Source organism: Falco cherrug, chromosome 1 (genome assembly GCF_023634085.1).
Source record: "Falco cherrug isolate bFalChe1 chromosome 1, bFalChe1.pri, whole genome shotgun sequence".
NCBI classification, from domain to species: Eukaryota; Metazoa; Chordata; class Aves; order Falconiformes; family Falconidae; genus Falco; species Falco cherrug.
Window position 1 is genome coordinate 109,454,040 of NC_073697.1, and position 22,186 is coordinate 109,476,225.

Consider the following 22,186-nt stretch of genomic DNA (forward strand, 5'->3'; position numbering starts at 1 on the left):
CAGGTGCCTGGCCCTTGTTTTGAGGCTTGTATAGAATTCACTGCTAAAGGTGAACTAAAAGGAAACTGCATATGCTCACAATTGATTAAAACCAGGCCCTCATTTTGAATTAAAAATTAGATTTATATTTTAGAATATGAGCTATCTATTTTCTTTTTCTTTTTAGTTTTAGGTTCAAAAGTTATTTTAGGTTCAGTGATTCCCAAATCTGTTACTGAAATACGGTATGACCTTAGTGATAGAACTTTACCGTAGGAAAGGTCTAAATTATTCAATAAACCCATTGGCAATATTCTAATTTTAAATATTTACTATTAAAACATACTACAATATAGCAGAATTGACACAGGAATACTTATAAAATGTCACAAATTAAAACTACTTTACAATTTACCTGCAGCTTAGGGTGAATAATGGCAATAACTTCATCATTTTTATTCCTGGGATAATCTACTTTCTCTATTATTTTAAAAACCTCAATTGTACATGGTGGAAATTCCTTTCCTAGAAAGAATAAATGTAATTTAATGTCAAAATGAACAACTGCCTGTTAAAAAAAACCCAATGCATTATTTATTCTCTTTAGAATGGCTTAAATCATTAGGTTGTACCTCGTCAAGGTTTACACACTAGTGATTAGCTTATATATCATAAAAATGTCTAGGTCCAGATATTTTTCCCATCAAAGCCCAGACACAGAAAGATGGTCCAGTCACATCTTGTAGCATGTGGAGCCTAGATCTAAATTAGCTCCTGAAATGTGGCTTCTCACTGTATACTTAAAAAGACAAATTTTGTAAATGAAGAAATCAATGAAAGGCCTGTGTTTGATAGTGCTGCACAATACAGAAATGTATCAGTGGTATTTAATCTTTACAATTCTAGCACAATAATGGAGAGTCACATGCACAACTACATTCTTTTCCTTCTACTTCCAGAAAAAGCCCACTGACAAAATGTACTCTAAAAGCATTTTAAACACCTGTTTTTGTCAGTAGGTATTTTAGATAGTACACAGGTATAACAAAATCTTACAAAATTTATTAACTTTAATTTTAGTTAACAATGCACAGAAGGCATATAAATTGAACATTTCTTAGTATTAATTTATATGTATTCGGTATGTACATACTACTATGCAAATATTGTTAGCTAGTATTTCAGATTCTTAAAGCAACTGTAAGATTAGAATCGGTATACTTATTGAATCTTCAGGAAGAGGAAATATCCTTAAAGCTACCCAAAGCAGCTATACATGAATGCTGACGTTCTGACGCCACACTTAAGTAGGTCTAGAGAACAATCCTTCCCCCCTCCCCTTTTACCTGTGTAACTGTAGAATGTTGTAGCCCGATCTATTTTTTCAAACAGTATTTTCCTGAAATAGTCCACTGATATGACACAGGCGGCTATATTCTCTTACTACTTACTCTACCTTCATTTAAAAGTTGCACAAAATCAAGGCCGTGTTTGACAATCTTCCTCATTTTGTCCAAAGTATCAGCTCTAACAACACCTTGCGGCTGGGGACCCACCTCCACACCTGTTTGCAGATGAGGGAGATTATTAATATAGCCATAATATGTTACATGCTTAGATTACACAGCAAAAATAGATGTCTGATTGGGTCTGTGGTTTATGCTTAAGAGGTGTTGTAAAGTACAGAGTTATGTGATTTTTAAGACAAGCAGAAAACTTAGCTCACCAGTCAGGATCAGTTTAAAGAACCATAGGTATGTTTGTGAGCATGCTACTAGGGTAAGAGAAAGGACACTACATACATCAGTTTCTCTTATTCTTTTCTTCATCCTATTTTTCTACGCTGCATTTTAAAGAACTATCTGTTTAATATAAAAAGCAAACTAATATTTTTTCCCCCCTCTTGTTAAGGTTTTGATTCCATAAATGAAAAAGTTAACAACTTCCATGCAGAACATAGTTTCCCCCTTCCTTTATCACTTCATCTCTTTTCCTCTTCTTGGCTAACTACCAGCATTTCAGCCAAGGCTTATTTAGAGGAAGCAAGCAGTTCTTTCCTGAAGCTGTTACTTCCTCCTTATCCTTATCTATTATAAATATTTTATGCAAACAGTGGGTTAACTGAGTTTAAGAATTTCCAGCTGGCTTCTGTGTATTTTGTAAGCCAAGTATAAATCAGAACTCTTCAGAAGGAGATCGTCACGTACATTTGATTCGGTAAAGACATTGTCAAACAAATAGCTACTGGTGATCACAGTACTCTGTATAACACAATGAAATGAACAGATCTGGAAACAGGCTTATTTTAAAATGATGTACAGTGGGTTAAAATAGTCTTTATTTTTCATATTTACCAACAGGATGTTTTGCTACAGATCGAGTTGTTGCATATTTCAAGCTAGGATGTTCAATCAGCAAAACAGGGCAGTGTTCTGGAGCCAAAGCGTTCTGTGGAGATTGTTTAAAAATTTCTTTGTTATGCAAATGTTTTAAAATGTTGTGCCACAAAAGATTACTGATGCAGAAGTGATTTACACATTGTCTTCAATATGTTGCCTTTATTTCATGGCCCTCAAAGAAGTAGGACATCTTTAGAAAACGGACAAAGCTGTATTTGTTGGTCTCCTTTCCATTAACTCATGCCAGGCATACTTCACTGAACTTTGCTGTTTCCTACTATAACTGAACACAGTTCTAGTCTTAAATTGCTAACAGGAGGAAAAATCTACTCATCAGTGTTCCAAAACTTAGAATCAAAATACTGTAAAGCAAATTGCAAATATTTTTTATGTCAGACTTAGATTCTTTTATGGGGAATTTAGGTTGTGAATTAAGCCTTATTTTAACTCTTTTTTTTTTTTTTTTTTACGTAGAAACCTTTTCCAGGCCTCTTTCCTGATAACTGCCTACCCTTTCTCTTCATATGTTATTTATAAGTTTTCTATATCATCAGATATGTTATAACATTGAAATAGGATACATGTAATAAGAAAAATGAAATGTTAAAATAAACCTTGTTTCTAAGGGGAAAAAATTTTTAAATTTCACACCATTGGCTTAAGCTTAATTTCATCAGTCATTGTCTAGGTCACAAATACTTCAACCGATTATGCTTAAGCCAGCACTTTTGCCAACCTTTCTACCAATACTTAGCAGGTTCAGGAAAAGCAGAATCACACAGCTTCTAAAGATCTATCATTGTTCCTATAAATAGTATTGAAGGAAACGTTTGTGATTATCTAGCTCCATTATTTTTTACTTGTCTTTATTTCATAGAATTAATGTTTCACTATTTAGCATGTGTGACCCAAATTTATCCAAACTCCTGACAGATCACTATGAAAGCAGATTAAATGACATTAGTTTTCATAGATGTTATTCTAAGCATTCCTCTTTGACCATCAGTCTTACTAACGCTCATTTTAATACATGAAGATTATGAGTTCAAATCTGAGTTACCGGATATTATAATGAAATTATTAATTATCTCTGATTAAAAAAAACATCCTATGAGTGATTAAATATTTTAAACAGGTTTGCAGAATAAAAAATAGTATATTTAAAGAAACTACAAAACTATATATAGTAATAAAACATTACAACTAATAATCTATTTTAATAGTTCATTTAAATTAGTTTTACCTTGATATAATGAAACATTTGAATTGTAAAGTCATCCCTGGAGTTTTCAAGAATAAGGGTACCACCCATGTTAGAAGTGGTGTTGTGAAGGTCAAAAATAAGGTCATACGCATCATCACTACCTTTTGGACCAAATATATGATTGATTTCCTGAGCCCTTCTCACTTCATATGGAATATCTTCCATCACTCTCCTGCTGTTAATATCAGTACAAAGAAATTAGTAAGCTCATTCCATGGCTTTACAGTCAACAAAATACGTATACCCTTTTCTTTTTTCTTTTTTCTTTAATTCCATAATTGACTAAAGTTGAAATCACCTATTTAATTACCAAACTGTTAAAACTTGATGAATTTGTGCTTGAAAAAACAAGTATGATTGTTAAACAAGTCTTACTATTACGTGTCTTGAGCCAAAGGGTAGCAAGCATGTTTTGATCTGATTTTAGCTGGAGGCTACTTCTATTTATTTACATCCTAAAATTTTCCCCCCTATACATAAAACTAACTCAAAATCTAACAACTTAAACCACTTCCAAGATTGGACCCACCACCTCCTGACGACAGTATTTGGATATTGGTCCATGCCCATTTACCTTGGACATCACTCACAAGGTCCTTTGTAACTTCCTCTGTGTCCTGTCTTCTCATATTCTGATCAGACTTTTACAGACTGTTGTTTTGAGACCTCCTGACACTCAAAGCTCATAGAAGATTTTGTTATCTCAAATCTATTCCTTCAAAGTTTTACTACTTGTTATCTCAGGTGACTATGTCTGTACTACACTTCAAAAAATTGGTCTTAGCCTAAGGAAAGGTCTGAGACAGGTTTCCTGTCTATATAAGGGCTCTGTAGGAAACTGATGTATGACACAAGGACATCCATCTTACATATTAACAGTGAACAAAGCTGCTCTAGGCTCGGACTTTTCTGCGCAGACAGCAAATCTGGTTTTGATGATAGGCTTGGGATACTACCCAAGTACAATACAGACATGCCAAATATCTTTTGGGCCAAATTAAGTTTTCTTTCTCGATACAGCTCAAACTTTGTAATATTTTAATTTTGTAGAAACACTGGTATTAAGTTGCATGAAGAAAGTTTTGTTAAATGCTAACAAAACACCTTACTAACTGCATGGGTATTTATGCATTGGAAAAGGTTGCTGAGGAAAATTATGGGATCAACACTGCTGGAGTATTAGAAATGGCAAGATATGATCTGTTAGGAGTGTTTACATGCAGTTGATCTACTAGTGGATCATGAGGTGGATTAGAATTTATATGTGAGGCCCCCAAGCTCCTTTTTCTATTTTTATGATTCTGTATATCGCATAATCTACCCATGTATTCTTTGGTTCTGTCTTTGAAATGCAAGGTTTTTTTCCACATAAGACTGTTAAATTAATACTTCCTATCAGAGCCAATGAGACTTCCATCATGACTTTCAGGAGTATCAGGATTTCACTCCGTTTTGTTATTTTGTAAAACAATTTGTGATCTTGAAGGGCCTGTACTTAAAGGGATCAGGTGAAGGTATTCCAACCAGCCAGTAGTGTTGTAATAGAACTGGGCAAATTAATAGGATTCACTGAGCAATATTAGTTTAAAAATGAAGACAACCTGCAGGTGTCTTAATCTGCTATTTTTTCAAGTGTTCTATATACAAAGCAGCTGAAAACAAACAGGACCGCTTCCCCCCCTGCCCCCCCCCCATTTGTCCTAAGTAGGCAATTAAAAGAATGGCCTCAAGAGTTACGTATTATGAAGTCTGCTAATCATATATAATAACAACAAAATTCTAAGATGAAAAGACATGCAGGGTAAGAATAACCACACTTACAAAATACATGGTACATATTTCTTTCAGTAATATTCACCTTTACCATTAAGACCTTTCTGAAACAATTACCTTTTTAGCATACAACTATACCAAGTGTAAGAATGGTTATATAGCAAAGTACACCTCTGGAATAAATGGCTCAAAAGCAGAGAAACATAAAATCCCATTAAAAATGTAAAATCAGTTACTATTTTACAGTAATTAGAGACTGTATTTCTTCTAAAATAATGAATTAGTTACATTACTGAGACTCTCTGGCTATAATTTTGCTATAGAATACATTATTTCCAACTGCGCTAATTTCACCTTTTCATCTTTTACTATATATAACTGAAATTACATACACTTCCCTGATTTGTATACCATTCTTTTGGATAATCAGATGTCTACCTTTAAATTGTTTTTATCTGCTATCTTCCTGCAAGTATAATTGTATTCAGAAGAGCTCCAAAGCCGAATTGCACAAGAAGGCACGTGAGAAATAATGACTTTGCAAGTCAAAACAGAAATACTTTAGTTTACACAAATACAGCTAATCTAATACTAATTCAAAAAGTTGTGTTTAAGATTATCTGTTGGTTTGAGACTCATTCGAGTAGCAGTAGTTCTAAAATGAATCTGTTAACACTCATGCGATTTTTTCTTTTTGGGTTAAAGGTCAGTAATTTCAGTTATGTGACTACACAGTTAAAACAGTAGTGGAACTTGTGTTAACATTTTAATCTGGAAAGGAAGCTCCTTACAATTTAAAGAAAACAGAGAAGTAAAACAGCAGAAAGCACAGCTATTCTTACCCCAGATTATCAGGGTCAAAAACACGGTTCAGATCACAGTCAATGTATCTAGTACACTTCTTCACAGCTCTTGGGTTGGTAAGAAATGGTTTCACTTCCATTCCTGTTCTTTGAATCTCAGCTCCGTTCTCTTGCCAGTGCTTGACCAAAAATACCCCTGATAACTCATTGCCATGAGTTCCCCCGAAGATAGCAACCCGTCTTACCGGAGGTGTATCAACAACAGAAGAGGAAGTCATGCTTTTCAGCAGCTCTAAGAATTGCTGAAAGCAAAACAGAAAATAATTCTAAAGTAAAACTTTTGTCCTGAAAAAAAATGTTTCTTTTTAATAGGAAATTCTTGATGCCTGTTTAGGTCAGATGTGAATGAAAGTGAATTAACATTTCTCTAACAGTTTTCCACTCCTGTTGTGAGCTGGGGAGTTGCTAACCTGGCACTCCTCCCTCTCGAGGAGCCCTCCCCTTCATTTACCATATTTAGTAACATCTCCAAGTACTGTTACACAGTTCAAAAGTTAACTTCTACAGGCAATCTCTATTAATATACAATACATAGGTAAATCTTGTACTAATGACAGCATGAATAGACTTTTTTATTGTAAACTTTAATACTGTACTTAAATATCTCTGAGATCTTTGCACTGCAAACTAGGTGTAACAAGTATACTCGAATATGTTTGAAGTTACATAAACATTACAGTATATAGGGGCAGAAAGATTTAAAGTGAACAAAACCAGTAAAATAAGAGTCATATCTTGGCTCTAGATCAACACATAATGCTGAAACATCAAGTATTTTCCTCTAAAAAAACAACAGCTGAGTTCCTCAAAGCATGTTGTTGCTTATATGACGTTTTTTGTTTCTAGTATCTGAATAACAGTGATTAGAAGGAACACTAGCTGAAATTAAAAGTGCAATTTATCCACAACTGACTTATATAGCACTCCTTGCTCTGTCTGGGGATCTGCTAACACAGATCTCTAACACATTGAAACAACTTTGCCAGTGCCGACCCTTCTAACTTCTGCAATCTCTTATTAAAAAGGGAACAGATGTAGAGCACAAGGGGACAATAGTTGTGTTCTCCCCAAAAAAACTCTTGGTCCACAACTTGACTTCTTCCATTTCCATTACATTCAGATAGGCTTCTGAAACTTAACCCAAAGAGCAGCCGTGACTTCCACCATGAGGATCAAAACATTCAGAAAAGGTCTTAATAACAGAAAATAAGTTTTTCTGCTGTAAATGACAGAAGCATTAGTATCCAACACACAAAATAAATATAAAAAATGTTACATTGCAAGGGAATAAAGAATGTTTATTGAACAATTTCTTTTTATGAAGATTATACTCCAGTGACTGAGAAAGTATTTGGCTTTGGCTCGTGCCTGTGGGAGAGGCTTTATAACCCAGGCTGATAGACTGTAAGTCTACGAAAAGAAAGCTAAACACAGGACTTAACTAGACAAGTTCTGCCAGGAATATATTTCCTACAAAAGTTGCTCTCTATGTTTCAGTTTATGCATACAGATTTGCTGAACCTTACAGCAAGTTAATACAGAGAGACCGTTTACTTGAATCCTGAACTGTATTCCTTCTGTACTTAGAAGCTCTCAGATGTTTAATCATAGTAAGTAATTTATTAAACAAAGCAGTAAAGTTGTATTTTACAGCACTGGACAGTCTGTACTGTCCTTTGACCCCGGTCTCTTTAGCTGTGGTGCCAAAACGGCTATTTAGACACTGCCTGAAAAAAATGACTCACACTCTCGAGTCTTGGTTTGCTGAATTTAAACACCACAGCGGTTTGAAGAGTAAACAGCAAAATGCAAACATGCAGTGCTAGTACGTATAGTTTATATTTTATTGCTGGTGGTACTGTAATGGTTATAATTCCTTGCAAAACGCTGAACGGAATGCAGAATTGTCTGTGCACTTACCTCATTTAACATGCAAGAGGTTTGTCTCCTAAGAGCTTTCTTAGGACAGATACAGTGCATTTCCAAACATGAGTTTAGGAAGTAAAGCCATGGAGGCTTCTTTTATACCCTTAGAGCACTTTAACTTCCAAACAGCTTTTAACTCCTGGTCTCCCAGGACATTACAAGAATTTGTGGCATAAATGCAGATGCTTCAAAAGTTCTCACTCTTCTGAATTAAACACCAGGACCAATCCATTACTCCTGTGCTTTGCCAATACTTACACTTTGAAAAATTATGTAGTTTATTAAGAATTCAAGTTGTTTATATACTACATGCAGGTACCTGGTATTGCACCTGAAAGCTTAGAATGGGTGCTGCTGACTGAAAAACATGCAATAATAAAACGTGAAGGGAATGAAGTCTAGGTATCAACGTTGCAAAGGTAGATATAAAAAGTGTAACATGGCTCGCCAAAGCCTTCCAGGGCTGAAGAAGAAGGGTTACAAAAAAATGACAGGCTCCAGTCCTGCTGAGCTCTAGGATTTTACACAGGAACCAGCAAGAAGTTAGATGGTTGAAAACAGCCACATGTAAAAACCCAGAACAGTGGCGGGAAAGAAAAAACGTGACAAATGCTGAGTTTTACTTATATCCGTGTTTGTGTTCACACATTTGTGGATATTCAGCTCCTTCCCCGGGTTCTCTTAAGTGCCACCATGTGCATCAGTTCCACGGGTAGGGAGATAAAGAATTAAATCCTACAGTGCACAGGTGTAATTGCTCCTGCCAGCCACCCTCCGAGCCACCCTCCTCACTGCCTAGGGTCGCGTCCGGGACCACCGAGCCCGGCTCCCCTCAGCGCTGCCCAGGGGACGGGGAGGGGAATGAGGCCGTAGCCGCTTCCCGCCCTTTTCTGACTGACTTGGCGCGCGAGCGTGGCGCTTCGGGCCGTTATTTTTGGCGGGCTTCACCTCAGCCCGTCCTTCAGGCACCGGCAAGGGTTTCAGGCGCCTTCAGGCGGTGACTGGTACTGCTGCTGCGTGAAGTGCCGCCGAGGCTTACCTTGGTATCTCCTGTTCTCCATCCTTAGCTTACTTTTTCTCTATAGCTTTCGCTTAGGATTTTGGTTGTTTATCTTCAAGGGAGGACAGAAAGCAAAACAATACAGTCTAAGATCCTATGTAACACCAAAGCTGCCACATCAAGTTTATGGGGTTATGTTTAACAAGTATGTTGCTTGCTGGTGGCCATTGGGCTTCATAGTGCTAGCAATACAGTTTAAATTGTGCAACAGCAATGAAGTAGAAGCTGCTCTAACGCTGTCACACATGTAATTGATGTATCTCACAGAAATAAATCGACCTATTAGTCTAGCTGCGGTAGATCCTTGTGCTTCATTCTTATCAATATCTTTAATAGCGGTGTATAGTTAACTGCCAGATCAAAATAAATGTAGAGTTTACTGTCTTATATTATTTATACACACAAATATGCAGTGTTATTCATATGCCACTAAAGGCAATATGCACCAGTAACTAACTTTGTTAGAATAGCAACTAATGCTACACAACAGTCTAGTATTCTCAATGTGTGCAGTAATACATAGGCATTTACTATAGGAGCAGATAAATCAGAAAACAGATATGGTATGTGACCTGTACCTAATATGGTAAAATGTATTTTTTCTGTTCACACTATTTAGCTGATAATGTTTTCTTTTTACTTGTGAAATATTATATATATGAGGAAATTGGCTAAAAGTTTTAGGTCTGCATCATAAAGTACAGAATTTTGGGTTTTGAAGTGTGACACTATTTTTCACAAACCAGTTTTTTACTCAGAGCCATGTACCTTGCCATCACACTTTGCAGCAATGTATAAGGATACATTTTCTATTAGTATTCTGTTTTCAGGAATTAAAGAATATTCCTTGTATTTGAATGTATATACTTTTAAATTTGGAATTGAATTCAGTATTTTTACAGCATTCAAAAAAAGTAGAGAATACAACTTTTGCTTCAGAAATACAATCATTTGGGCCCTTAATCTGCAAAGAGCAATTTCTTGTCACTTGCATACCTGTGAAACTTCTAAATTCAGTACAAGTGCTCGCATCTTTCAAGCTTGTGTCTGAAGTAATGCATATCACTGAGTACACAGAGAGTTAAGAGAAACTGCCATAAAATCACATAAAATTTGGATGCGTTTGCAACATGAATCAATTTACTTAGTTTGTTTATCTAACTTCCATACAGCGAATTTGGAGTAATCAATACATTGTTGCCTATTAAGATACCGCAAGAGAATGAAAAGGAGTCTAGCTGACACTTCAGGTCGCAGCACAGCAGGTACCATCCATTCTTTTGTGTGTTACCATTCATACTGCATTATGCTTATATATTTAAATATATATATATATATATATACACATAGATATATATACATAGAGATACATACGTACATACATACATATATATATATATATATATATATATACTCGTGCTCACAGACGCATGCAGTATTAGTACAGGATATACAGTATTCAGTCCTAGATCCCCATTTCCTGAGTGGTCTTGCATGGGTTTCAGTTTTATTGCAGCACAGGGCAAGATTTTTGAATGGAGTCAGGGGTCTGGTCACTAAGGGAAATGTTTAATTCACAGGATTTTGTGCAGGACGGAGGGCTGGGAAGAATATAAATTCTGTGAGGCAATGGCTGATGTGTTATGTGTTTATGAAATGCAATTCCTATGGGTGACACAAAATAATGGTTAAGTAATCTTACTTAAGTGTAGATTGTGTATCCTTTTGTTATTGGTATAGTAGTATTATTTGAATCTTAATTTTAGGTTGTCTGCCTGTACCTCTGTTCAATCAAAAAAAAAGAAATAGACAGCCCCTCACTTCAAGTCCACTTAAAAATGAGTTTGGTACCAGTTCTGGGACTCGTACTTATGACTTTTCCCCCACATCCTTCGGTAAATAAGATATATTTTATTTTTTTATCGGATCTAAATCCAAGTAAACCTTAACTGTATGATTGTATTTAATTAAATTAGACATTGTCTTTATCAAGAACAATATGCATCCTTTATGTTTGTTTCTGAAAAGTTCATTATGTAAAAAATGTCCTCCAGGAAATTTCTTTCTCTTCTATACAATTGAGCTTTTTATACTTTGTGTCTAGAGGGAGTTTGACTCTTTGTATGTTAGAGAATGAAGTAGCACTGGCATTTAAATAGAGTCTCTTGAATTCTGACCTTTTGTTTTCAGTTGATTTCAATCAACATTCAAGTCCTGTGTTGCAAGAAGAAACATTTATGAGATATCTTTCTTGTAATTCAGAAGAGAACTGCTGTTCTACAAATTGTGCTTGGAAAGAGTGATGCAGAAGTCTCTGCCTTTAGTACTTTCATTATGTTTTAATTATAATAAAGTAGAAGTCTCTGTGCTAATCAGTCTAACTTAACCATGGTCTAGAGAAGCAACTTACTTGTTAGAAGTTACGGATATCAAAGGATCATATCATTCCTTTTTTTTTTTTTTTTTTTTTCCTCCTTCTCCCTTCCTCCTCCTTCCTGTGTGAGACATTGTGGAATCTTAAGCAGATAAAGTGTAGGAGCCCTAAGTAGACCTATTACCTTTAAATCTTTTTAGTCTGTGTCCATATTCAATTCTTTGTCTTTTGGGAATTAGGCTGGGGAATGATGACTCCAGAAGTGGTTGAACTACAGAAAGAGGCAAGCAATGGGTATGTAAAAGGAGATTATTTGTTGCTTATTGATTTTTATTTGGGTGCTAATTGTTCCACAAACTATGATCCGTATGTCAGTCTTACAATAAAGCTGCTACTGCGTCACTGATACTTTAAACTTATCTTTGAAAGTCAAACAGAACATCAGGTGGCTTCTTCTGTTATGAAACCACCAAATGCATCAAAGTCTAATTTAGCAAATGCTGGGAAAAAACTTGTATGCCTCTAGGTTGGTGGAGTCTTTAATTTTTATTATCCTACCTTAACCAAAATTATTCTCATGTGAAAGTATATTTTACATTTTTCCATATTCTTGTATATTCAGAGAGAACTTTTAATTCTCAGATCATCACCATAGTCCTAAATAATTACATTGTGCTTATGAGCCAAAACGCACTGAAATGAAGTACTTTTCCAGTCTACCTAATGAGTCCTATTAATTAGCCCTAATAGCTAGCCTTATTATCAAGCCTGAAATTCAGTCTTACCATAAAAGTTGATTCAATTTTGCTGTCTTAGATGCAATTTTTTGAGATTCTCCTTTATTTGAAGTTTTGTCGCCTTTCAAACCATATTTATCAATAGTCTCAAATTTAAGTTTCTATCAGTGTACATTAGGGCAATTTTATATCAAAATATTTAATCAAAACTGAATATAATTGTGAACACTGTGCTTATATAAACTAAGGAAAAGCTTCCAGATTCAGATGCCTAGAGCTGGCAGAGACACTTCCAGCAATGTTGTAATTGTCTTTTTTATCTCTTCCCTTCCTCCTATTCCTTTCCAATGGCAAAAAGAGTGAATGTTTTAAACAAGTGCCTTCAAGGGCAAAATGAAACTGAGGTGGAAGGCATTTCTGAGCTGCCTTTTATAAAGTGTTAGAAATAATAAGGTCAGCACTAAAGTTTGTGGTAAAATGATTTTTTCAGTGATGGTGGTAGAAGAATTTAGAAATATCATTCTCAGAAGAAACTTTGCTTATTTAATTTTAGAGTTATGGAAAAAATGTGAATCTTAGGTCAGGAAAGATCCCTGATACAGGGCAGGACAATACTTGAGCAAGCTTTTAAGACCTATTGAATTCAGCTAGGTTTAAACACAGGTGTGATCATGGCCCTGTATGTGGATAAATTTAAGTGTATATACTCAAGTGCTTTGAGTCTGAATATTTAACAGATGTTTTTAAAACTAAAACAATAGGTTGCCTTTATATAATTTACGTATCTAAGTATTCAGATTAGATATTGTGATACTGAACTATTATATTGTACTACAGGGCAGCAGAGAAGACTCCCAGTACTAAAGTTTGGAACAGAAATGGATATACTCCTCCAAATAACACAACAAATGCAAGATCTGATAGTGGAATTATTCAGAAGTTTGAGAATCTTTCAAATAATTTGAAAACTGCCCAGCAGCAAAAAAACCCTCATAACCGTAATTCATCCCAGCTTATTAAACCAACAGAAACTAGCCAGACATATATATCTAAAGGACAGGGGCCAGTGAAACCTAACATCGTTTCAAGAAGTCTGCAGGATCATAGTCTGGGATATAAATTTAGCCACAATATTCAGCAAAATAAAATGAATGAAAACCAATTTGGTTGTGTTCCAGAAGACAAAAGCCAGGTAAGCTTATGGAGAGAGTTAATAGGAAGATACAATGAAGAAAATAGTAAAGAAAAAGAAAATTGAGGAAAGATGAGGCTTTCATTATTCCTAGCTGCCTTAGTAAACCCTTAAGTTTCTGAAAATTTAGAATTGAGATTTTTATATTATAATAACCTACAGTTATTATATGTATAATAACCCAGCATGATCATATAAATTGGCAGGGAGTTGTTTGTATAGTCTGAATGTACACTAGTGTAAATATTGGATATTTAACATAATATAGAAATGTCTGTGTGCCTTTTAAAATTGTGTGTTTATCTCTAACTTGCATTTTCATATTCCTCTGAAAGGAATTTTCATCATCTCAACTAAAAATTAAAGAAAAAAATAATTCTTTGCGAATCATATCTGCAGTCATTGAAAGTATGAGGCACTGGAGTCAATATGCTTATAAAGCTGCACTATTATTTGAAGTTTTAGGTAAGCATGGTAGATTGTGTTCTAACTGATAATGGTAGGACAACAGCCAAGAGAAAATCTTATTAACTGTAGGAACAATAGCTGTGAAATACTTAAAACCACAAAATACTGGCATAAGCAGCATCTTATTTTCCTGCTGGGAGATCCATTCAGCTATCAAAGGTGACTAAAATGGGTAAAAAATTAATAATACAGTCATCCTCCAACATTTAAGCTCTTTTTATCATCTTTTCTTTCCTTCTTTTTAGAATGTGTTACAATAAATTTTCCTATTTAATAGGAACCTTCTGTAGAGAGGTACAGTTTTACAGTAATTTTTAATACAATTAATCTAGGAATAAATTGAAGTCTGGAGTACTTCTAAACATAGATGACTTTTAGTGTGTTTCACTTTGTGTTTTAATTCACATCTGAGAAATGAACATGACAAAAGACTGAAATGACTAAACTTTAAATCAAGGTGAATAAGGAATACACAATATGATGGTATCTCAGAAAACTATTATTTTGACAAGGTTGCAAATATTTAAAGTTGATTTGCATATGAAGATCAATAAAACCTAAAGAGAATTGTGTTGTGCTCTGCTTAACAAGGGAATAACCAGATTACAGTGACAATTATGAAAACCGCATTTGGTCAGTCAGTTTAGAGAGACATCACATATAATTGTGCTGTTCAAAGACTGTAAAGCCTATAATTTGTATTGGAACTTCCAGTGCTGTCAGCACAAGTTCTCACAGAAAGCTGATGCTGATGCTATATATTGTAGTGCTTTTGTGTAGTAAATGTTGTTATGGTATCTTTGTGTATCATACTTAGTACTGCTCTGACGTTTACATCATGATTTATTTTTGCTAAATTGTATAGGCACACTTGATTCTGCAGTCACACCTGGAGCGTATGGGGCAAAGAATTTTCTTTTGAGAGATGGAAAGGAGAGTCTGCCTTGTGTATTTTATGAAATTGTAAGTATTCTATGTCTGTACCTAACACTAGAATCTCTTTTATGAAGCTAATAATATGCTGTTCTGATAAAACAGAAAGTTGCTGTGTGCAAGGAAAGCTGAATGCTTATACCATGTTGTTCTCAAAGTGGTCTAGAGCAGTAATCCTCACTATTTAGGCATCCTCAGACTTCTGTTTCAGCAAAAAAGTTGGGACTTTAAGTTCAGCTTCTAAGTAGTTGATAACAGCAAAAAAGCTGATGTAAATTCCTTCTGCATTTGATGTAGTAGTCTTTAGAAAGCAGACGTTTTGAGAGCTTTTATGTTAGGTGATACAATTATTTTGTTTGTTTGTTATGCTTTTGATGAAGGACCGGGAGCTTCCAAGACTAATTAGAGGTCGAGTGCACAGGTGCATGGGAAACTATGATGCAAAAAGGAACATTTTCAAGTGCGTCTCTGTAAGACCAGCAACTATTCAAGAACAAAATGCTTTCCAAGAATTTGTTAAAATTGCAGATGTTGAGATGACAGCATATGTAAAAACAATGAATGAAATTTAAAAGTCTAAATGGTTGTCCAAAAGTGATTTTCACTCATCATTACCCGTAAAGGCTGGACATCCTAAAGCATTTACCAAAACTAATGCTGAAAATCTGATTCAATAATTGGAAATATCACTATGCTGTGCTATCCAACAAATGTTAGTAAAAATGTTTTGCTTCCACTATTACTTTTCATAGCTTATATTTCCCACTGAAATATGCAATGACAGGGTTTTGTTTCATAGTAGATTAGATTTTACTGGAGAAATTCTGAATTAAAATGTTTAAGTTTTTCAGTATTGGAAGTGTTTTAGAAAAAGATTATTTATACTAGTTCAGGTTGCCATTGCTTTTCATTATCTTCAATTTTTAGAAATTCCTTCAATACCTATTTCAAAACGTTGACTATATACTTTTGAGGAGTATTTGGACAAAGTTTAGGAACTAACAAATATCAGCAAAGTTCTCTTTGGCTCTGCATATTGCATTAAAACTGCTCTTTGATAGAAAGTAAGAGGGTAGTCTTTATTCCACTTCAGTTCCAGTTAACAGGTTCCCTTTGCTGCATTACAAGAACATGTGTAAAAGCTTTTCTAGAAATGATTATAATAGATACTACAGAAAGATTTCACAGGATGCAGCTGTATGTATTAGGTATTCATATGGTTCCTATTGATATGTTATCTGATCCGTGTTTTTTAAAAAATAAATAATCAGTATAACACCTGTATAAAATAGCAACAGGCCCTGAAGCTGTAGGAGGATTGCTCCAGGACACAGAGGAAGTTGGAGAGAAATAGTTATTTGAACACAGAACTTCCTTGCCTTTGCCATAGAAACATCTTTCATGAGGGATGGACCATTTACATGTTTATGTGTTTTTGCCTTCAAACAGTAACTTTCATAGATTATTCCTGCTGTCTCTATTTCCTTTTCCTCTTAGCTAGTTCCCCTACATCAAAAGCTTTGTACCAGCTCTGTTGGGAATTGTAAAACAAAAGAGTTGTCAAGAAAATAGTGAACGGTGCAATTTTTTTTTTAATTTTATTATACAGTGTTGGCAATTGGAAATTTCACATTTAAAATAATTGAAATATTGTATCCAACAAGTCAAATACAGAAAACAGTTAATATTCTAAAAAGGAGCCAGCTAGTCAATGCAGAAACACATTAATGGAAAATACAGCTTTTAGTTACACTTAAAAAATTATATATTTAGGATAAAACTTGAACCTGGTCCAGTAAATCATTCGACTTATAACAGGAAAACGCTTCTACACAGTTCAACGCGCAGACAGTCTTTATTTTAAAAAGTGATCTGTCAGTGTTAGCACATGTATTGTTAGCAACATGCCCCTTAATGTTCCAGTTGAAGATCTAAAGTATGTGCTTTACTGGTGTAAGAATCACTTGCATTATCATCTCTACCTTCTGTGCTAAGCTGGTTCTGAGCGTGGATGTTTCAAGGAGAGTTTCATCTATCCAGTTGTAGAGGTCATATACATATATTTGATTTCCTTTATGTATTATAAAATATTAAAGAAAGTTCCAAATGGAAGCATTAGCTTAACTCATAAAAGGTGCAGAATATTACAGTCTGTGGAGCTTGTCGATGTTCACAACAGAAGAGGTTGAGTTTTAAGAAGTAAAGGATTTGCTACAGCAGTGCTGTAAATTGTGGGGCTCCACTGTAACAGTAATTTAAAACTACAAAGGAAGCTTGAACTATGGGACCAGACCAGCATCTGTGCGTGTCATCAACATCACACAAATGTTGTAGGCCTACTGATTTCAGTGGACTGAGTGATGGTTCCAGTTCTGCACATGTGAAAGTTACATTAATAAGTAATGACAGAAATAGGTTATTTGTGTCTACTAGGTATGTTATGGCTGTTAATAAAAATCTAAAATAATTTTACTGTCAGTAAGTGTTTAGATCTTTGCAAAAAAGAAAAAGTTTTCTACTTTACACTAACAAATCACTTTTTCTAGCGAAACATTAAGTGAACAGTCGTAAACATTACACAAAACAGAAGAAACCCTACGTAATACAGTTTATACACATTACTCAACATTTTTCAGTTGTTGGTTGTTTTGTGTTTTTTTAACCATATTGATCCTGTCTTGTATAATGGTTCTAGTGTAAAGGCACAGGTTGGTTAGGAAAGAAAAGCCTGCATCTCTGTCTTTCTACTTCGTGGTGATTATTTTCTTTTTACATGTTGTTTGTTATTCCTCACTTTTCTGACTCTTAGATGAAAATCATCAATTTCAGCTATTCATTAAAAAAAAAAAAGCCTAAGACGTTACTGAAAAGTACATTACTATACAGAAGTGACTGAAATTTATTCTTCTTACTTTAGAGGCATTCCTTCAACCTAATTTCTTAAATATTTGGAAGATTTAATTCCTTAGTCACTGTAAGCAAAAACGCATAGCATGTGCTCTCTCTCTCAGTGCATTTAATTCTACACTGAAATTGTATTTTTCAAAGATTAGTAATGGAACTTCCTAGTTTACGTGCAGAATTTGCTTTAGAGTGCATGAAAATGCAACAACAGACAATTACTTTGGAAAACAATGCAATGTTCCACTGAAGTTTAGAAGGGTGAGGAATGTAAACAAGACTACAGAAGTCTTTTTCAGGTATTAAAATAACACAGCAATTGTTCTGTTTGCATTTTCTTATACTTCCTCAATGTGTCTCTGTCTGTCCCTTCATGTACGCTTTCAATTAAAATAATAATTCAGGAATCAGTTGGACTCAGCTAAGTGAAGAATAATAAATTTGATCACTTGGTTTTTGCCAAAATACAAAACTAAAAAGTATAGCTTTGAATTAAATATAATCTATGTGATACTTTCTTTTTTAATAAATAATAGAAAATAAAAGATGAGAATAGAATTAGAAATCAATTTTTATTTTAAATGAAAAACATAACAGTGGGGTGAGATTAGAACCCAATGTTTCTTTTGCTTAAGGCAATCAAGTGCACTTATTTCAATGCTGATAGTAATGAATTCAGTGCTATTGTGGAAATCAAACTTCACAAAATTCACATACAAACTCATGAAATATGGCAATTTGCTAGTTCTGACACAGCATCAAATTCTTATTAGTAGTGTTCAGTAGCATTTCACTATTTTTTTTTACAATAATGGGCTTTTAATAGTAATGGAAATATTAGAATCTAGTTCATTCTAGCTTGTATTATCACTACATATAAGGGTCATCGGGCACATATGTTTTTGTAAACAGAGTTTTCTCTTTTCAGCCTTAAGAAACAAACAACAAACACCAAAATCTACAAGTTTAATAGTTCAAATAATTTTGTAAAAGCCCACCTAAAATTATAATTTAAGAAATACTGGAAACAAATTCTTAACATTTTCCCCCTGTTGTTAAACCATTAAATCATCATGAAGCTTTTGGAAGTAGTTAGATATCTCTTTCTAAAAAAAGTAATCTAAACTTTATGCAAGTCTTCATGAAGATGACTCTAAATCTTGACTATTAGATTGGCATTAAAAAGTGTACCAACAACTTATGATATGCAGGCACTACTAATATATAGAGATTAAAAAGCAATTATTTTTTTTTGTATACAACTCTTTTTAGAGATCAAGTTTAATTTTAGGCTGTGGCTACTAGTAGGTGCTTTTCTCACTAATCAAAATAATTGTAACAAAATATCATTGATTTTAAAATTATTGGGTTCATAAAAGTTTTGACATTTAATAATATATAAAAAGTGAATTGAAGCTTTTAAAAGACTTACGATTTTGAGACACAAAAGAAACTGGGAGGTAGACAGATGTTTTGAGGATAACCAGATTTTATTTTATTTTTTTTTGTCTAAGGCATTATGCCACTATATGTTTAGAGCAGTATAAAGGCTGCTGATTAATCTTATTTCAATTCCAGAGTGTTTGCTGCTCGTACTTACGGAAGACTATCAATGCACTTTTGGTCTTAGTGAATCTGACCTTCTCTTCCCCATCTCCTTTTTTCTCTTCAGCCATACAGCTAAATGGAAGTGCTATAATTTCTGCCCATTGCCTGTAGACAGGAATGTTCTGTTCTTAAACAGTAATAAAATACTATAAAATTGTAGGTATTGGAGTTGGAGATATGTGCTCTTTTGGTGCATATTTTGCAAAGAATGGTAAAAAGACAGACAACATGACCCCAACAATTGCCAGCATATACCCCCATCCAATCTGGCAGTCTCCTGCATAGTAGATGTCTGAATTCTCACAGAACCTCTTCACAGTAGCAGAGTTGAAACCAAAAGGGTAAACCAAAAGCCCAGAAGCCATTATGAACACTAGAAAGGAGAGAAAAAAACCACGTCAATTATTATCAAACACTTAATTACTTAAGAAAAAACAAAAATTCTTTTAGAAAGGCAAATATGTTATATTAAAATCAATGGGAAAAGTCATAGCTTAAAAAAAACCCTTATGATTGGCAGATCATCTTCCTTTTCATAATTACCTCTTATGGACAGCAGTGTCATAACAGGGTAGCAACTTGGCTTTGAGATTTTTTTCTTGAGAAGTCTTGCCCATTATGTAACTTCAGAAACGTTGTAATCCAAATTAATGGAGCCATTTAAAAAGCAAGATGATTCAGATATAATGGAATCCAGAAGAAAAGAATTCATAGGTTTGCAGATTCCAAACCAGCTTGATTTTCTTCTCAATAGCATTTTTGTACTTGAGACAATCGCTTTGTTCCGCCAAATAAAAACTTTCAATGATAGAGTTTAAATGTAGTTTTCAGATTGCGCTGATTAAGTTCTGATAATGGGAGCACTTTCTCATTATTCTTATTATTACAAACTTAAATTGTTTAAAAAATCCTGCATTTGACCCAAAGGTTGAGAGATCAAAAACAATACAATCTGTCTTCTTATTTCAGTTTTAGCATTGGAATCTTTCAGTATTTTTTTTTCTTCATTCTCTCTGTAAATTCAAGTATTAGAAAAAATGTTGACCTATGGTTGAGACCAAAAATACTAAGACCAAAAGTTCCTATATTATCTAACTTTGACAGCTTAAACTCTAAAAACACACAATAAATATAACAGAACATGCTGTAGAAATCTAAAGGTTCGCTAGGTAAAGGCATAGAGTTAAAGTAGCAGGAAATCTCTCCCAGTGAGTCAACTTTTACTCCTACCCAAATACACTAGAAGATTAATCCTGTGCATAATGAAGAAATTTGTCTACACTACAAGCAAAGCTTCAGCCACCTCTTGATGTTGGAAAGCCAGACTTGCCTGCTGCAATTACACTGTCTGTATTATCTGTTAGCTTTTAATAGCACTTCACAGATTTTACAGTCTTTAATGACTATGTTATATTTAAATATCATGGCTTATGCAATTAATAAACATCAGAACCACTTTTCCAACTCTGAAAATAAGATGGCCAAAAGTATAAATCATGACTATGATAAAGATGCATTAAAATACTCCAGGTACGGTTCTCAGAGCCTGTTTCTGCCCACCTTGGAAGTCAAGAGGGGCTAAGCTAGGCTGGTGCGAAGGGTTATGCCGTCCCAGCCATTGCGCATATACTCTTGTTTGACAGGACACTGAGAAACCCTTTTTTTTCTTTTCTATCCTTTCTACTGATAAATTACCACTGTATTTAAAATCTATAGTCTGTTTTAAAAGGCTTTATTTTATGTACCAAAAAGATACCACGAAGCAATCCCTTTTCCTACTTTCCTGTTTTTCCAAGACAGTGTTTTGTTCAAATTCAGGCTGGATTGTTAGCGATTCAAGAATAGTGGTAATCGGAATTAACAGTTATGTTTGAGCTGATAGATAATTCATAACCAGCAAACATCTAATGAAACATTAGGATTATAAAACAAACACTACGTGCTATTCTTTGTATTTGTAATTGCCTTTCAGGTAGGGCATGTGCATATTATTTCCATTATAATATTGGAGAGAGAGGCTTAATTTTAAAAGTATCCACTAAAAAAGGGCAATCACTCATTAATCTTTTTAATAAAAACCCAACAACTTTAATAAGCTTGAGGGCTAGATGAAGTGAAGAAGTTTAACATACTCAGCCTGTAAAGTCCCTGAATAATTTGAATTAAACCTTTGCTTCTTGCCTAAATGGAACCACTGAGTTAATCCCTTGTGAAAAAAACAAACAAACCAAAACAAAACAGTAAGAGCAAGAAAATGGAAATTAAAAAGAGAAAAACTGGAACAGAAGCAAACTTGTTAGTCTGTTTCCCTCTGGGGTAACTTATGTATGGGTACAAAGAGAAACTGCTGGCCAGTAAGCGGAGCACTCTGAGAGCAAGGTTTTAACCCGCCCTCGCTCCCAAAAACCACTCTCCTTCCCTTTAGGCCTTTATGTGTGAGTTTTCAGTGGTTCCCAAGGAAGGACACTGTGGCCTATCCCTCTTTCCAGGCTGAAGGTGTGTGAAGGTGATGCTGCAGGAGCCAGTTAAGGGAAGGTCCTCCTCAGCACAGGCCACATCCCGAGCACCTCTCACACTGCCTGATACGACTCACCCGGCTGCACCTGCTATGGGTGCCCAGGGCAGGAGGGAGCTTACAGCAGCTGTGCTTGTGCATTTCAGCTCTAACATTAAACAAACATGCAGAAGCTAAAGACAAAGAAGTAAGTT

At 34.6% G+C, this 22,186-nt stretch overlaps 3 protein-coding genes across 4 annotated transcripts in view; 1 reads left to right on the plus strand and 2 right to left on the minus strand.

Moving 5' to 3' along the window:
• Positions 1-6,675, minus strand: part of ASPA (aspartoacylase) — an 8,440-nt gene extending 1,765 nt beyond the window's left edge. Inside the window, exons 1-5 of one of the 2 annotated variants that reach the window (XM_027806455.2) lie at positions 6,258-6,675; positions 3,622-3,814; positions 2,334-2,427; positions 1,436-1,543; positions 395-504 (exon numbers count right to left, since the gene is read on the minus strand). In XM_027806455.2, coding sequence (XP_027662256.1) covers positions 395-504; positions 1,436-1,543; positions 2,334-2,427; positions 3,622-3,814; positions 6,258-6,496 — 744 coding nt within the window. In that variant the 5' untranslated portion in view covers positions 6,497-6,675. Of the gene's footprint in view, positions 1-394; positions 505-1,435; positions 1,544-2,333; positions 2,428-3,621; positions 3,818-6,257 lie in introns of both variants that reach the window. The other variant, XM_027806453.2, reaches the window with a different exon arrangement.
• A 3,811-nt stretch (positions 6,676-10,486) lies between these two features.
• Positions 10,487-15,540, plus strand: SPATA22 (spermatogenesis associated 22). The gene is given in 8 exon segments (XM_055700658.1): positions 10,487-10,529; positions 11,031-11,159; positions 11,878-11,932; positions 12,068-12,168; positions 13,218-13,567; positions 13,903-14,032; positions 14,901-14,998; positions 15,349-15,540. Coding segments are annotated over 8 exon segments (1,098 nt in total).
• A 1,984-nt stretch (positions 15,541-17,524) lies between these two features.
• Positions 17,525-22,186, minus strand: part of LHFPL7 (LHFPL tetraspan subfamily member 7) — a 63,954-nt gene continuing 59,292 nt past the window's right edge. The window contains exon 3 of the mRNA XM_055718733.1: positions 17,525-19,850. Coding sequence (XP_055574708.1) covers positions 19,624-19,850 — 227 coding nt within the window. The 3' untranslated portion in view covers positions 17,525-19,623. The remainder of the gene's footprint in view (positions 19,851-22,186) is intronic.